Source organism: Daucus carota, chromosome 4 (assembly GCF_001625215.2).
Source record: "Daucus carota subsp. sativus chromosome 4, DH1 v3.0, whole genome shotgun sequence".
Classification (NCBI taxonomy): Eukaryota; Viridiplantae; Streptophyta; class Magnoliopsida; order Apiales; family Apiaceae; genus Daucus; species Daucus carota.
The window spans coordinates 49432089-49449894 of record NC_030384.2 but is presented as its reverse complement, the minus strand read 5'-3'; the positions used below and the strand labels follow the sequence as shown (position 1 = coordinate 49449894).

At 33.1% G+C, this 17806-nt stretch overlaps 2 protein-coding genes across 3 annotated transcripts; one reads left to right on the top strand and one right to left on the bottom strand.

Annotated features, from left to right (window-relative positions):
- Nucleotides 1-2717: 2717 nt before the first annotated feature.
- Nucleotides 2718-8736, top strand: LOC108219469 (uncharacterized). 2 transcript variants are annotated; one of them, XR_001806588.2, is made up of 4 exons: nucleotides 2718-4499; nucleotides 4995-5074; nucleotides 8180-8374; nucleotides 8507-8736. XR_001806588.2 is itself a non-coding variant. In XM_017392939.2 (2 exons), exon 1 carries the CDS (start codon nucleotides 2779-2781, stop codon nucleotides 4462-4464), a length of 1686 nt encoding a protein of 561 aa, XP_017248428.1. In that variant the 5' UTR covers nucleotides 2718-2778; the 3' UTR covers nucleotides 4465-4499; nucleotides 4995-5340. The 2 variants fall into 2 exon arrangements, 1 of the variants encoding a protein (XP_017248428.1); XM_017392939.2 differs by lacking the exons at nucleotides 8180-8374; nucleotides 8507-8736 and having other exon boundaries at nucleotides 4995-5340.
- Nucleotides 8076-10229, bottom strand: LOC108217532 (clathrin coat assembly protein AP180). The gene has a single exon (XM_017390359.2). The coding sequence runs from the start codon at nucleotides 10227-10229 to the stop codon at nucleotides 8076-8078; it is 2154 nt and encodes a 717-aa protein (XP_017245848.1).
- Between the last annotated feature and the right edge of the window lie 7577 nt (nucleotides 10230-17806).

The window sequence follows — 17806 nt, the reverse complement described above, 5'->3', positions numbered from 1 at the left end:
AAACACCTCAGTCCGGTGGCTCACTATAACCACAAATTCGATCAATATTATACTAGCTTATAACCCGTGCAAAGCACGGGCGGGGTTATAATATTTTCAGTTTTATCGTATATATTTTAACTTAAACAAATATTATTGTGAGAATAAAATTATAATTGAATAATATGATTAAATAAATTTTTTATTTTACAGATGATAAATTCTTAATAGTTAATTTCGTCAAATGACTAATTAAAAATTAGGTCGAACATATATATTTTACTGAGAATGTTAAAATACATTTTTTTTCATGTTATAATTTAAGGGGATCTATAAAATCAGATATAAATCAATTGATCAATCTTTTAATATTTCGTTATTGATAATTAATAATATAGTATGTAACATATTAACTTAAAAAGACACGTAAAACCAAATAACGACCCATCATACTAACCTTAATGTTTTGGTTTAATAGATAATAAAAAATATATTATCACATGTTATAAATTAAGGAGGTTCGTGCTGACTAACTGAACTTTTAATGTTTCGGATTTGATAGTATAATAGTACATTATAGATTTATAATATTACTTTTAATTAAAGTGAGTCATTAGTGTATTTGAAAATAATGTTAATGTATTTTGCTTGAAAAATATCACAGGTTATTTATTAAATTATATATAATAATATTATATTTTTTATATATGTAGCTTTTGTTAATTGTAAAAGATCCGTTTTTTAGATAGAAAATATAAAAAAAGATAACATATTATAATTCAAAAGAATAATTGGTATATAGATAGGCCCGAATTTTGGCCCAAGTACCAACTGACCAAACTTTCACTGTTTCGGTTTTAATAGTATAATATATAGATATATAATATCTTTTTTATATTAATGTTGCATGTGTTTTTTCTGGAAAATCGATTTTTTAGTTAAGATTCTAAAAAATATAATGTGTTTTAGTGCAGAAGAGTAGTTGCTAACTTGCTATATTGTCCAATATTATTTTTGGAAAATTGAGTTTTTTTAGTTAGAACATACAAAAAAAGATAATAGATCTAGTTAAAAAGATAATTAATTATATAAGGAGGCCTATAATTTGCCCAAGTACCGATCGACCAAACTTTTAATGTTTCGGCTTTAATAGTATAGTAAACTAATATTTTGGTGAGAATAAAATTATAATATATGTAGCCCGTATTAATTGTAGAAGATCCGGTTTTTTTGTTAGAATATATAAAAAAGATAATGTATTTTAGTTAAAAAGGTAATTATTATGTTTTTCGATGTTGTTTTAAATAATGGAGTTTTTTTAGTTAGAAAATATAAAAAAAGATAACATATTTTAGTTAAAAAGAATATTGGTATATATAGATAGGCACGTATTCTGGCTCAGGTACCGACTGACCAAACTTTTAATATTTAGGATTTTAATATTTCGGATTTAATAGTATAGTAAGTATAGATGCGTATATTTTTTTTGAGGTTTGACTTTAATTTTTGGTATAGTCAAATAGGTCTTGTGTCTGTTTTACGTTTTGATCTTATATTTGTTTTATGTTTTGATTTGTTTATATTTTTTTTTTTGAAACCCACTAATTTTGTTTGAAACCCGCTAATTATAAAAGTCCGTATAAAAGTCCGCGTACCGACCGATCAAATTTTTAATGTTTCGGCTTTAATAGTATAGTATTTTTTAAGGTTTGACTTTAGTTTTGGTATAGTCAAATAGGTTTTATATTTGTTTTATGTTTTGATCGTAGATTTGTTTTATATTTTGATTTGTTTATATTTTGTTTGAAGCCCACTAATTTTGTTTGAAACCCGCTAATTATAAAAGTCCGTATAAAAGCCCGCGTACTGACTGACCAAACTTTTAATGTTTCGGCTTTAATAGTACTAGCGTTTAATCCCGTGCAAAGCACGGGCGGGTATATGATTCATAATTTATTAATTATAATTTAATTCTTTACACCATTTTATTAGTATTTTAGTATTAATGAATTGGATTTTAGTTAAATTATATTAACCAACTCGTTATATCTTCTAACGGAAATTTAACTTTCACAATTTATTATCTATCTATAAATATTTTTCTATATTAATATGTGACAGTTTATTATTCAATTTAAATCAAAATTTTCATATTTCATATATCTTCATATGTTACGTAATGGTTCGTGTTTGTAATGAAATAGAATACGTAAGTGTTAAATTTCGAGTAGACGTTATAATTAAAAAGTAGCGTCTTTAATTATTTATATGTATTTTAGACAAAAGATATTCAAAATTGTATATTTATAATTAGTTATACGTTTATCTATAAGTAATTTTTAATATTAATATATGTTATTAACAGTAGTTTCATCTTTTTTTTTAACTAATTATAAATTATATTTAAAAAGATATTAATATACATAAGGAGTGTTTTTAGTATATGAAACTGTTTAATAGATATCTACTTGTAGACTTTTAGTTTTAGAGGAGAGTACCAAACCAAAATTTTGTACGACTACAAATTATACATATGTTGGTTTTTTATAGTATAGTATAGATTATGTAAAAATTAATTCGCAGTATTAATCTATTTACAGATTAAACATGATCGAAAACCCAGAACTCATAAAATATTTTAATAATATTAAATTTTGCTTTCAAAAAAAAATAATATTAAATTTTATATTTTAAATCAAATATCAGTGCTCTGTATAAAAACACACAAATCTAAACTTTCCCGTGACTCAACCCCAAAATTTGGCGCCTCTAAACAGTTCCTCTACCCTCTCCCACCAAATGCATTCCGCCGCCGCCTCACCGCCGACATTCTCGCCGGCCGAAACCCTAACGGAAATAACAACGCTCCTCTCTCCCCTCCTCACCTCATCTCTCTCCACAAAGCACTTCACATCTCGCTGGCAAGTCATCCGAACAAATCTCTCCTCTCTCTCCTCTCATCTCTCTCATCTCTCTAATCTCTCCCATAACTCTCTCCTCGACTCTCTCCTCTCCAACGTCCTCTCCACTCTCCGCCTCATCGAGACTCTCGCCACAAAGTGTACGGACGACGTGTTGACTGCTGGGAAGTTACTGACGCAGAGTGACCTCGATATCGCTATCGGTTCGATATCGAAGCATGTTGATGACCTGGACTTGTTAGTTAGGTCCGGTATGCTGCAACAATCGTCTGCAATTGTGTTAATTGAACCCGGAATTGGTGCCGGATTGGTAGAGCTAGGGTTTTATGTTCGCGACGTTTTCGCGAGGTTACAAATTGGGGGAATTGAGTTCAAAGATAAGGCTATGGACTCGTTGATTCAGGTTTTGAAAAAGGATGAGAAGGCGGGGAGTGTGGTTGCAAAAGAGGGGAATGTAAGGTATTTAGTTTGTTTGCTTGATTATAATGTGGATGATAGTTTACGCGAAAAGGTGGTTTTGGCTGTGGCGTTACTGGCGTCTGCTTGTGAAGAGTCGAGGAAATGTGTGTTTGAGGAAGGAGCTTTAGGTCCTTTGTTGAGGATTATTGAATCGAATTCGGTTTTGTTGAGTGAAAGAGCGGTGATGGCTGTTGAGGCAATTACTGTTGATCCGGATAATGCTTGGGCGGTTTTGGCTTATGGTGGTGTGTCAGTTTTGATTGATGTGTGTAGATATGGGTCTATTGTTGCACAGTCGCACGCTTTGGGGGCGATTACGAATGTTGCATTAATTGAGGAGATAAGGATTTGTTTGAGGGAAGAAGGTGGAGTGGGTTGCATAGTTACTTTGTTAAGTTCGGTGCCAGCAAAAGCTGCGAATTGTATATCAGTTTTGGCATCGGTGGATGAGGATTGTCGTGATTTGATATTGCAAGAGAAGGGGCTACAAGCTCTTTTGCATTTGCTAGATGAATTGTCTGATTTGGTTGTGTTAGAACATGTTTTACGCGCAATTTATTCTCTTTCATCTATGGATACCGTCAGGCTGTTATCGTTATCAAGTAGTTTTGTGATTCATCTGTCAGAATTTATAAAGAATGGGAATTTGGTTTTACAGCACCTTGCTGTTTCCTTATTGGCTGATTTGTCGATGATGAGTGAAAGGAATAAGCAAAATATTGCCGGATGTATGTGTTATTTGGTGAAATTTATGGAGACAGTAAAGCCGGGTGGATTGCAGGAGGTGGCGACACAGTCACTTGTTTTGCTGTTGACTGTGAAATCGAATCGAAAGTATTTGATCGGTGATGACGAGAGTGTGATGAGATTGGTTCAGATGTTGGATCCCAAGACTGAGTCAGTACCCAAGAAGTTTCCAGTGGCAGTGATATCGGCCATTATGGCCGGAGGGAGTAATGGTTGTAGAAAGAAGCTTGTGGCTTCCGGTGCTTGCAGATATCTACAAAATTTGGCAGAAATGGAGGTGGCCGGAGCCAAAAAACTATTGCAAAAATTATCTGGAAATAGGCTCAAGAGTATACTAAGCAGTACTTGGAGGGAATAGAATGCAAAATCACTAATCCCACTATTCCAAGAAAGGTAAAAAAAATTCGGATAATAGGATATAACAACAAAGCAAACTGTCTATAGGGAATTATTGGATCATAGAAGGCCATGCCTTAATGTTTAGGCTCTCTGTTGTAAATAAATCACACCGTGTTCAGTTGTTGCACATTTCCAACTGTTTTTTAGTTACTATGTAGTGCATTATCAGCTGAAGGAAAAAGATTTATTTCCTTTCGTCATTGTAAGTCATTTGCTGCAAGCAGCTTTAATCTGAAAACTTGTGGTAAGGTCTTCACTAGCAGAAATGACAAAGTAATTATGCTGCGATGAATGTTATGATATTGGACTGCCATGATCTCATATTTAAAGCTGCTTAACCTTATTACTTGGTTGTTGGTGCCTTAGCCTAACTGAAGTAATTTACTGATCTGAAAATTTGTGGAATCATAGTAATTATTTACTTTATGAATATATTCATAGTTGTTTGTCCTAATAGCCATGCCACTGAACTGCCTTTCCTTTTTGTAGGAATTCTCTTGGATTTTTCTTACTGTCAAGGAAGCTACTTTCCAAATGCAAGCAGCAAACTGCAAATAGACACACATGTGGTATACCCCATATTTACCTTTATACTAACTTGTGTAAATAGTATTCATCGTAAAAACAAAACAAAGACTTGTAGTCTGTTTTAATTGTTCAAAAGTTGGTAGGAAACGACATGGATGCGGTTTTTCGGGAGTATCCTTGGTTTTTTTGATAGGTTTTGTCAACCCGGAGTTGGTTGAATTTATTAATATGTAAGAAGGGTCTGATTTTGTTCTCGTTTTGTTTTAGTTTTTATCCTAATAAAATTAGGCCTTGTTTTACGGCAGTGTAAAAGCTGTGGTCGTTGCTACTGCTACCATATGCAGAAATATTGAATATTAACTTATTCCTGTTCTGGAGAAATTATTATACCTCTCTATTATTCCATTCAAGGTTCTGCACACACACAGTTTGTATTTCCTCTATTTATGGGCATAGAATATCAATATGGTATCTATCAAATGTATGAGAGAGATTTATATATAAATCTTTGAATGGCATACCCTGAGATATTGCAAGTTATAGGACACCTACAAGGAACTTGTCATCTACCAATATACTATAGGAGCTTATCTTTTCCGTTACTTAATTTTTGTTTTATTTCACTATTATCGAGAATTAGTGCCTGCAAACATCAGGTAAAGAGAATAGATACCAATTAATAGAACTCTTCGAATAATAGATTGGTGTATATTACTATATTAGAGAATTTGGAGACTGTCCTTGGGTCATGTCCCTTGGTGCTGGTAACAATCGAGTTGAATATTTTTTGATAAATCATGTTCATCTGTAAGATGACAGGCATGAGTCCCTTAATTACCTTAATAATACATGTTTGATATTCTTATGAATTATGCTACCATCTTTATACACCGAAGCAGTATTTTCATAAAAAGGGGAATGGTTTCAAGAAAAGATTTTATTATATAAAAATAGGGGGGAGTAGATCAAGAAGTAAGTGTAGTAGTAGAATATTGACTTGTAAGTTTTGAGTTTCGGGAACCTAAAGTTAGGGCCCTCGTGTTGTTTGCAACTCACAAGGATACTCTGTTAGAAAGGCATACACGAAACATATACGCAGATTTAGTGTAGTGGTGTTACTAGACTCTAAAGTATAGGGGTGTGACATTATAATAAAGATTGGGGAATGGGTTAGTTCCAAAATTCTGAACAGATGCTGGTTTGCAGCCAGCATTACTATGGGGAAGAGTGAAGATCAAAAGATGGCTCACACAAGTTCTGTGTTCACATTTGTGTGTGTATGAAGAACTATCTACGAAAGTCAGATATTATTAGTTACTACGAGTTTATGGTTTCGGAATTTGGTATGGAATAGGGCAGGGGACTTGTGGTGGTGTGTACTGGGTAGCAGATTGTGGAACTTTGAGAGCTCCTTGAATCTTAAAGTTATTTTTTTTTTCTTTGAAATGAATGTTCTTAAAATATCAGATTTTGTTGGAAATGAGTTAAACATACATACCAAGTTGATTTTTATTATCGATTTTTCTATGGTGTGCCCATGAGCACATGCTAAGCGCGGAAAATTTTGTGTTTAGATCATTTTGATTGGCTCCTCTCTCTTGATAATGGTGGACCCTCCTGCAAATACACCAACCACACCAATCAAAATCACCCAAATACAAAAATTTCCGCGCTTAGCATGTGCCCATGGGCACATACTAGACAAACCATTTTATTATTATATTTTTGTTGTATTTTCATCCATGTGTAGATTGGCAAATCCATAATTTCCTACCCCCACAGTCTTTTTCCTTACCTTGTAAAATACACCAAATAATGCCTACTTCATAGGTAACTGCAAATCCAAGCTTTAAAGTAAAAAAAATGCATCTCCCTTATACATCATGTTAACTTCATAGTTACATTTGCCACACTTGCTCCATCTTTCCTACCAACTTCATACTTCCTGCTCCAAACAACATAAATAGTTATAACAAGTTACTGTCTCTGTGCCTCATTGACCAACTTGGGTTCCAATTTCCAAGTAGTAATTTTATTATACTCTTGAATTGTTTATACTGCAGTATTGGTACGTGAAGCTATAGTTGAGATTGGTAGAGGACCCACACGGGACTCCTTCACATGCATTAGATTATCAGTTGATAGTTTATGGCCTATTTCACATGCAAAATAATCTTATCTTATCATCTGGACTATATCAATCCTGGTCTTGGATGATACATAGTAATTTCTTTGCATAATCATACATTCTAATCATAGAATTCAGGAACTTGTTAAATAATAGACTCAGCTCAGACTTGTTTCATATTTCAAAATTCTACTCGCACATGCTCTGATTTGCACTTTTAAAGAAAGAATCAATTCTACTTATTAATCTTATTCCTAGTTTTCCAGGCAAACAAACTGCTGGTTGCCTGGTTGCAAGTCCTCTGTTCATTTTTTTAATATCGTATTTTCGTAAATTATTTTAAACTTTCAGAAATCCTTGTCAAAGAAGGGAAGTCTGAGAAAAGAAAGCTTTAGAAGCTCCACGGTCATCGTATAATAGTTCTTATAATATTTTGCGTAGCTATATGCAACCTAAATTAGCAATTACATATATTAACTGTAGAATCTTATGAACAAGGCCGGAGACTAAATCAAATTAAAATATTTTGAACTCATGGTCTTGGTCAGTAAGCTAACAGATTCCAGTTTCCAATCTGAAGCAACGTTTATGAGGATGTTTAAAAATTTGAAATAAAGAAGAAGGTTCATTAGGAAGAGTTTTAAGTTAATATATGATTAATTTGATCTCAAAACCAATAATTGCTCCACTGCAACGTTCTTCCTTCTTATATTTGTCACTGAAATCAGAGGAGAATTAATCAAGTTTAAGAGAAAATGAGATAATGTAGAACGAAAACATATAGAAGAAAGGATTCTAGCAATTTAAGAACTAACCTAATAGAAACTAATATCAATGTTAAACTAGACCATAGATTATAGCATTAACAGAGGAAAAAAGTTAAAATTTTAAAATGTATCTCTATTGTTCGAAATCTAAGCCATGTGTTTTGCTATGATCTCATTTTGTTGCTGCAACCACGACTGTTGTTCATGCAACAAATTTTGTTGGTTAATGGACGCGTTGAACATTTGTTCAGTGGGCAGATCAGAGAAAGGGTCATTCTCATTTGGATTCTGAGCTGAAAATGTCGGGGCTGCTGCTTGAAATGTAGGCAGTGCATATGCTGGAGTTGTTTCTTGGAACATAGGCGCTGCTGAAATTGCATCATTGGTCTGAAAACCTGGCTCGAAATTTTCTAGACCAGCATCCGTAGTTGGATCTGCAATACTAGGTACAGTATCTAATCCGCTCAAGTCTTCCAGAAATGGATTGTAAGTAACTGTTGAAGTTGTTTCTGTTTGATTAGACATATTGTCTTCTGATGAAATGAAATCTGGCTGTTGCTGCGATTGTTGTGTTGCAGTGTCTGCTAGCACCTGCTGCCAACCCTGTCCTGAACTCGTATCTTGCCCGTTTATATGTTCGGGTTCTGTAAAGGGATCAAAATTGTTTGGTTTGTCAGGCTCTAAGTGTAATGTTGTCTGATTTTCTGGGTTGTTTGCATATTCTGGTGGGAATACTGCTGACTGATTATACAAATTATCCAGTGAAAAGTTAATATTTGGCATTTGTTGTATCGGTTGTGAGCTGGTTTCTGCTAGCACAAGCTCCCAGTTATCTGCTGAGCTTGTCTCTTGTTCTTTTTGTTCTTGTTGAGGAAATGCATTTCTATTTGATTCCTCGGGATCCAGCTGATGTAATGGTTGTTTCATGGCTTCTGCAAGCACGAGATCCCAACCGGAAGCTGAACTCTGATGTTGCTCGGATTCTGTTTTGTGTGTTTGCTCGGGCCAATCATCTAAACATAGGAAATCCGCCATTGCGTTTAATTCAGGTAATGAATGAGTTGAACCTGCATCGCTTGTTCTTAGTGTCTCGTCTTGTTGATTGTGATTATCAAATTGTCCAGTATTATAAGTCTCCAGGTCTATGGAAATCCCCTGTCTTGTTACTGTATCTGTGACATTCATCAGTTCCTCTAATGATGTACACTGTGATCCGAAATCAGAAACTCCCCCGGAATATCTACTCGTGGAGAATTCAGAGAGCTCAGACTCTCCACCATAGCTATCACAAGTTTCATGTCTCGAGGAGTTTGGCGTTGGAGGTGCTGGGAGAGCTAGCATTTCCGGAGTTTTCTCAACTGCTGGAAAAGCCGATTGGTCTTTCAAGAACTGCTGTAATGTTTCTATCAGCTCCTGAGATATTGTTTCAACGCTGGGGTATTCAGAAGTTCTGCCTACCCCTAAACTCTGACAATACGAATAGTATTCGATAAGCTCTTCATATTGTCTTGAGGCCTTAACACAAGCTTCGAAAGCATTGACACATAAATTGTACTGCAACTGAAAGAAGCCTTCGAGAAGAAGAGTGAGTCCATCAGAGATGTCTCTGTAAAGATCAAAACTCTCCTGCACAATCGCGTAAAGAGCTATCAAGACCAACCGGTGAGTCCTGGCTGCACCAGTCGGACTCGTAGCAATCGCTCTGTCAAGCAATCGCTGCCAGAATACGATCCTGTCAAGCAGCATTGGTGGCTTCATATCCCGGATAGCCTCATTCTGTCTCTGGTGTCTCCTATGCCCCCCATTCTCCGTATCCTTAAACGTGTATCGCCTCTGAAGCTTCCCGGTAAGGAAGCAGTCCAGCCTCTCGTCCAGATACAGAGCAAAAGCCTTCACAAATGCAGTATAATCTTTCGGGCTTGAGTTAGACTCATCGCGAAAGTTAGCAAGGCTAAGAATCTTCCCCCCTCGTCTCGTCGCATGGAGGACTTCTCTAGGAAAATAAGGATCGCCGTCTTGAAATATTCGGAGAACAAGCATCAATGATTTCAGCGCAACAATCCAATTCCTGGTGCGCCCGATCCTCTTGCCAATGGCTCTGGCACATGATTTCGCGTAACTTTTATCCGAAGAAACGAGATCAACAACTTCAACTACGTAACGTTCTTCCGTTGGGATATTCTCATGCGTCGTAGCTTTTAATATCGAAACCTCAAGGTTCGTGCTGCTAGCAACCTTTGCAAGACTAATGCTGGTCTGATCCTTTACTGCCCCAATAGCCTTTTTAAGCTTGCTCGGCATCACAGCAAATACTAGAATAATCGCGTATTGCAACGGAATTTATTAACGGGATTTTTTGTTGCAGCATGCGAAAATTGTTGGAGTGATGGTTAGAAGTTGGATTCGGTTATGATCGTGTTGGCTGCCAAAAGTTTCTATTTTGGGAAGAATATTTACAGTTATGATGATTGCAGAAAGTGCAGTTGGAGAATGAGGAAGAATTTTTTAGTTTTTGACGAAAAATGAGATTAAGGGCTTCTCCTTGAGTCTCTCGTTACCTCACAGAGGTGATGAAGACTCGCACCATTCTTTTAGCTAGTCCTTTAGTTTGGAAATTTTACTGTTTCTTCTTGTTCCTGTTTTATTATGTACGAGAAATTAAGATTATGGGCCTTGACAAAAGAAATTGGGCCAAAATCCGACCGTTAGCTAGTCCACCTCTTTGCAAACTATGCCAAATTTTTCCTCTTCTTTTCCCTGTTTCGTGCACAAAAATATGATATTGGGCTTCTAGAATAGAATATTTGGACTTAGAATAAATCTACTATCGTTCTAAAAGTTAATAAATAATAACTGGATTAATTGTGACTGTGGGTTGTTAAAAATTTTTTGCGATCACTTAACAAATGTTTTAAAACATGTATAATATATAGTTGCATAAGTTATTATTAAAATATTTTCTGAAAAAAATTGAACATTAAATTTTTATTTCAAAAAATGTTAAAATAATTAATATAAATCAATATACTTATATAAAGTAGAAGCGAGGGGCGTGTAGGTGGCGCCTCTCACATCGTTCCGTTCTATTTTTCTAATTTTTTGAAATTTTTAGATGAAAAAAATCAAAAATTAGAACTATCTTTTTTAGTTTCGGGTATATTTGAAGCAACTTTCGGAATCTGATTTTGTTTCAAATTATTTATGAAATATAGTAGCTTGAAAGTTTTAATCTGATTTTGTTTCAGATTATTTAATTATGGAAAAGACAGATTATTTATGGAATATAGTAGCTTGAAAATTTTAATCTGATTTTGTTCAGATTATTTAATTATGGGAAAGAGTAGCAAACAAGTCTCTCTGCACCTATAAATACCCGTATAGATCGTAGGGTTTTGGATCATCTAAACACAAACTCCTCTCTCAATACCACAAACCTACCTCTTTTTCATTCTATATTTCTAATTTTCTGGAATTTTTGGATGAAAAATATTAAAAATTAGAACTACCTTTTTTAGTTTCGGATATATTAGAAGCAAGTTTCAGAATCTGATTTTGTTTCAGATTATTTATGGAATATAGTAGCTTGAGAGTTTTAATCTGATTTTTTTCAAATTATTTAATTATGGGAAAGAGTAGCACACAAGTCTTTGTGCACCTATAAAGACCCCTATAGGTTGTAAGGTTTTGGATCATCTAAACACAACCTCCTCTCTCTCAATACCACAATCCCGCATTTCTCTGGTGATAGTTCTCTTTCTCGATTTTTAACTCGGTGGTGTCGTTCTTCTGCAACGATAAGTGAAGGCTGTTTATACGGTATTAAAAAAATAATGGTTGTTGCAAGCAAAGGTAGTTATAGACCGCTATGTGGGAGTCGACAAATCCAAACACGGGAGAAGAATATGATCTTAACATGATATTGATGGATGATATCGATAAATTAACTATTAGTGATGTATGTTTGTTGGTTATTCTTTTATAATATTTGTTTTGTTTATCGCACATGTTTGTTGTTGTTAATTTTTATATGATTTACTTTGTATGCAGAAAAATATTATTCATGCATTATAGACCGTTATAAAGGAAAATACTTATATGAAGGAGAAGCGAGTGGTGTGTAGATGGCGCCTCTCACATCGCTCTGTTCTATTTTTCTAATTTTCTGGAATTTTTGGATGAAAAATATCAAAAATTGCTCCAAGTGAAGGCTGTTTATATATATAGTATTAAAAAATAAAGGTTGTTACAAGTAAGGGTAGTTATACACCGCTATCTCACGGATTTAAGTTAGATATTTTTGTGCACAATCAATCCAAAAAAAAATTGGAGGAATGTGACAATGTAAGAACATGATTACTTTTCAAAAATAAAAACACAAATAAAATTAAGATTCGTCATTCTTTAAATTGTTAATTACGTGTAGAAATTTATTTTCATTTTTTTCACAATGAATTATAGTCCATTTTTGCAATTTTATATATTAGTCTTGGTATTATATCAATATTTTTATAATATAAACTTTATTTTATCCTATAAATATTAATTTTTAATCATTAATATACTTTTTATAGACATCCACGAAATTATTGCATTCTACAAATATTAATATTGAATCATTAATATAATCAATATACTTATATAAAGGAGAAGCGAGGGGCGTGTAGGTGGCGCCTCTCAGATAACTCCGTCCTGTTTTTCTAATTTTCTGGAATTTTTGGATGAAAAATATTAAAAATAAAATATTTTTTTGTTTCAAATTAGTTGATATGGTATATATCTTGACAATATACTTATATGGCGCCTCTCAGATAACTCCGTCCTGTTTTTCTAATTTTCTGGAATTTTTGGATGAAAAATATTAAAAATAAAATATTTTTTTGTTTCAAATTAGTTGATATGGTATATATCCTGACAATATACTTATATAAAGGAGAAGCGAGGGGCGTGTAGGTGGCGCCTCTCAGATAACTCCGTCCTGTTTTTCTAATTTTCTGGAATTTTTGGATGAAAAATATTAAAAATAAAATATTTTTTTGTTTCAAATTAGTTGATATGATATATATCTTGACATAAATTAATCTGATTCTGTTTCAAATTATTTATGGAATATAATAGCTCGCAAGTTTTTTAATCTGATTATGTTTCAGATTATTGGAATTTCTGGATGAAAAATATAGTAACTTGCAAGTTTTTTAATCTGATTTCGGATTATTTAATCATGGAAAAGAATAGCAAACAGGTCTCTCTGCACATGTAAATACCCATCGGTGGTGGTGCCAATGGCGATAAAGATGATTGATTGACAAGAGTAAGAGTTTGTCGGATGTGGGAGTCGACTGCTATCTCATGAATTTAAATTGATGTTTTTGTAAATAACCAATCCAAAGAAATTGGAGGAAGGATTTATTAATATACACTTGCATGGATTAGAATTCATACGTCCCGACATGATTAATGTTCGTATAATCTCCCATCGCTTCGTTTTATTTTTTTAATTTTTTGAAATTTTTGGATGAAAAATATTAAAAATTAGAATTACTTTTTTTAGTTTCAAATATATTAGAAGCAAGTTTCAGAATCTGATTTTGTTTCAGATTATTTATGAAATATAGTAGCTTGCAAGTTTTAATATGATTTTGTTTCTATATAAAGAAGAAGCAATAGAACTACCTTTTTTTAGTTTCGGATATATTAGAAGCAAGTTTCAGAATTTGATTTTGTATTATTTATAGAATATATTAGCTTGAAAGTTTTAATCTGATTTTGTTTCTATATAAAGAAGAAGCGATGGAACTGCTTTTTTTTAGTTTTTGATATATTAGAAGCAAGTTTCAGAATTTGATTTTGTTTCGGTGAAATAAAGTAGCTTGAAAGTTTTAATCTGATTTTGTTTCTATATAGAGGAGAAGCGAGGGGCGTGTAGGTGGCGCCTCTTACATCGCTCCGTTATATTTTTCTAATTTTCTGGAATTTTCGAATGAAAATTATCAAAAATTAGAACTACCTTTTTTAGTTTCAGATATTTCAGAATCTGATTTTGTTTCAGATCATCTATGGAATATAGCAGTTTGAAAGTTTTAATCTGATTTTGTTTCAGATTATTTAATTATAGGAAAGAGTAGCACACAAGTCTCCCTGCACCTATAAATACTCTTATAGGTTGTAGGGTTTTGGATTATCTAAACACAACCTAATCTCCGTCAATACCACAATCCTATCTCTCTCTGGTGATAGTTCTCTTGCTCGATTTCTAACTCGATGGTGCCGTTCTTCTACAACGATAAGTGAAGGCTGTTTATACGGTATTAAAAAAGAATTAAAGGTTGTTGCAAGCAAAGGCAGTTATAGACCGCTATGTGGGAGTCGACAAATCCAAACACGGGAGAAAATTATAGTCTTGACATGATATTGATGGATGATATCAATAAACTAACTATTACTGATGTATGTTTGTTGGTTATTCTTTTATAATATTTGTTTTGTTCATCGGACATGTTTGTTGTTGTTAATTTTTTTGCGATTTACTTTGCATACAGGAAAATATTATTCATGCATTATCTGTTTGTTCCATTCAAACAACTTTTAAGTGAAGGATGTTTATACAGTATTAAAAAATAAAGGTTGTTATACGTAACGGTAGTTATAGACCGCTATGTCACGGATTTATGTTAGATTTTTTTGTGCACAATCAATCCAAAAAAAATTGGAGGAAGGTGACAATGCAAGAACATAATTACTTTTAAAAAAAGAAACACAAATAAAATTAAGATTCGTCGTGCTTTAAATTGTTAATTACGTGTAATTTATTTTTTTTAGTTTTTCACCATGAATTATAGTCCAAATTTTGCAATTTTATACTAAAAAAATTAGTTTTTAATCACTAATACATTTTTTATAAACAACCACAAAATTATTGTACTCTACAAATATTAATATATAATGTTTACACCTATTAAAACTGGGGATGGTTTCGGAGTTGCATCTCAATATCTTTTTGACTTTTACGCACTTATGTTTTTGCAAGTTTACTGTATGTTTTATTGGTCAATCAATAAGTATATGACTAGATGTCATCAATCAGTTCTGTTAAAGAGCCGCATGCTTTTTACATGCAAGGCATGGTGTATATGTGTATGAAGTAGTGTTTGGAAATTAATGACAATGTTAGTGAAAAACATGATTACTTTTAAAAAAACACAACTAAAATTAAGATTCGTCATGCTTTAAATCGTTAATTATATGTAGAAATATATTTTCATTTTTCCACTCATGAATTATAGTCCAATTTTGTAATTTTATATATTAATATTAGTATTGCATCGAGATGTTTATAATATAAAATTTATTTTATTCTACAAATATTAATTTTAAATCATTAATATAACTTTTATAGACTGCCACACATTTATTTTATCTTACAAATATTAATTTTGAATCATTAATATAATTTTTTATAGGCCGCCGCAACGCGCGTTTTCTCAACTAGTTATATTTTAAAGGAATCTTAAATTTTTTGTCGAACCATCTCTAAAAAACGTTAGAAATTCAAAGAGACGAACTTAAAATAATAGATCTAACAAATGGAATATTATAATACTATTTTAAACATATACCATTAATATTTTGATTAATTTTTTAATTCTCGACTAGGCAATTAATTTGTAGATGCTGTATTTCTGAGTTATTTGATTCCCGTTTTTTACTGCCGAGATTAAACATATTAAACATGAATGCAAGGTTGCATCGTCTAAGATTACGAATGAGCCAGTAGGATGCAGCTTCCAAAGCCGACAAAGGTAAATGAGAGGGGAAAAACAAGGGGGTAGTAGCTAGAAACATGTGAAAAAGAAGAGGACAAATAAGTGATAGATGAATAATACAAGAGTGTGTCAGGCCTGCATGTGATTCAGTACATGAACAAAGTGGGAAGCACACAGAATCTCTTCTCTTCTCACCTCTCTTTCACATGCACGTATATTTCGTCTCTAATGGAGTATAGTTTTGATGAGCCCGTGTGTACGTGGTTTACATATGCGCATCTTGCCGTGTGTGTGTAAGAATTTGTGTCTGCATGCATGGGTGTGGACAAGATCCAGGTCGAGCTGAGTCTCTTGCTCCGTAAGATTTGTAGATTTGTAAAAAAATGTGTTTAGTACTGAATAGAGGGGTAAAAGAGTGTCAGAGTTGAATTGTATAATATTAAAACTGAAAAGTGAGTAATGCAGATATAAATATGGAAGTCATGTTACACGTACAGAATGAGAATGGTGGAAGATAAAAGGGTATGTCGTGTTCATAATGTAATGCTGCAGGAGGACTTGTTTTCAACCGGGGAGGAGTTAGAATGTATGTGATTCACAGTAGTAAACTAATAATAGTACTGGCTGCAAAATGTTTTTGACAAATCGGGGACAAATTTTGAGTTTTTTTAAAATATTGGATCAAGTCCTAAATTTCAAATTCAAAAATAAATTGAAATATAGGGACTCAGGGTCCTTTTCAAAAATTAGATCAAGTCCCCAACTTCAAACTTAATATACTGATTCATACATGTAAACCCCCAAAATATCGTGATTTATTGATGTAATTGATAACTCATGAACTAAAATCTCCGTACTACTCGGAAGTAAAGTTTTACAACTAACCTTGCATCCGAATTCTGTACCAATTCCATGAACATAGTGGTAGTATCATTATTTTTTTTTTCTTTCTTTCCCGTTGTCTAAGAATTTCTCAAGTATATGTGCCGAACAAGACCTATTCGAGTTATCGAAATTTCTCAGAATCATCCACTCTTCTTCTTATTTTTTGAAGTGTGACTCCTCCTTGTTTGGAAGTGAATGGTAAATGTAAGGAGCTGACACAGGTCAAACAAGTCTGATATACCAGAATTGCAAAACAACAGAAGAGACAGTACATGCACAGCTTGTCCTGATGCAAATGTAGATTGTGGTAAAAACTAAAAACCCAGAAAATGCCACACAACTCATTAATAATGCACTGCCATGCAGATGCAGCATCTTTTGATTTACTCCGTCACAGAATTAATAGTGAGAAACATACAGAATCTCTTCTGCTACGCACTTGCTGTGGCTCGGGGGTCCATCCACACACAGACATGAACATTTGAATACATGGTCCATCATCCATGTGTCCTTTAGTACTCATTCTAATTTGAAACTAGAGTAAATAAACGTAATGAACATTTTTGTAAGAAACCAGACTGAAGAACAGGGAATGAATATTTTTATTTTTAAAATTTAGAAAATTTGATATCTGGTGCTTCCTACAATGGACTAATTTAATCCAGGACAAATGTTGGAATGTCAGTAAATATGACATGATTCATTATTCATGCCAGTTTCTTACTAATCACATGGTTCATTGTATATTAATCTGAGTTATCAATAATAAAAAATTTAGCATGCATGTAATGTTTAAGCAGTGTAGTGGTTTTATAAGTTTTATTTTTATATAGTGGGAGCCTGGGAGGTGCAGTTAAATGCATGTGCATGGGCGGTCCTGGAAGGAACATGGGTGGTCTTTACCTTGATTATCACTCCCATTTCTTTGTACTTAAAATTAATCTATTATGACAGTTTTTAATTAAAAAATGAAAGACCATGCATGGGATATAAAAATTACTCTCCCGTCCCAGATTTTTTATGTTTTCTTTTGACACGTATTTTGAAACTCTTATAAAGTACAGTTTCAAAATGTTTTTTTTAAATCCTGAAAAAAAATTTGATATTTAAACTTTTATTCAAAAAAAATATATTAAAAAAATTATTATTGAACTATACTTTATAAGAGTCTCAAAATACGTGCAAACAGTGAACGTAAACATTTTAGGAGGACGGAAGGATTACTAATCAACT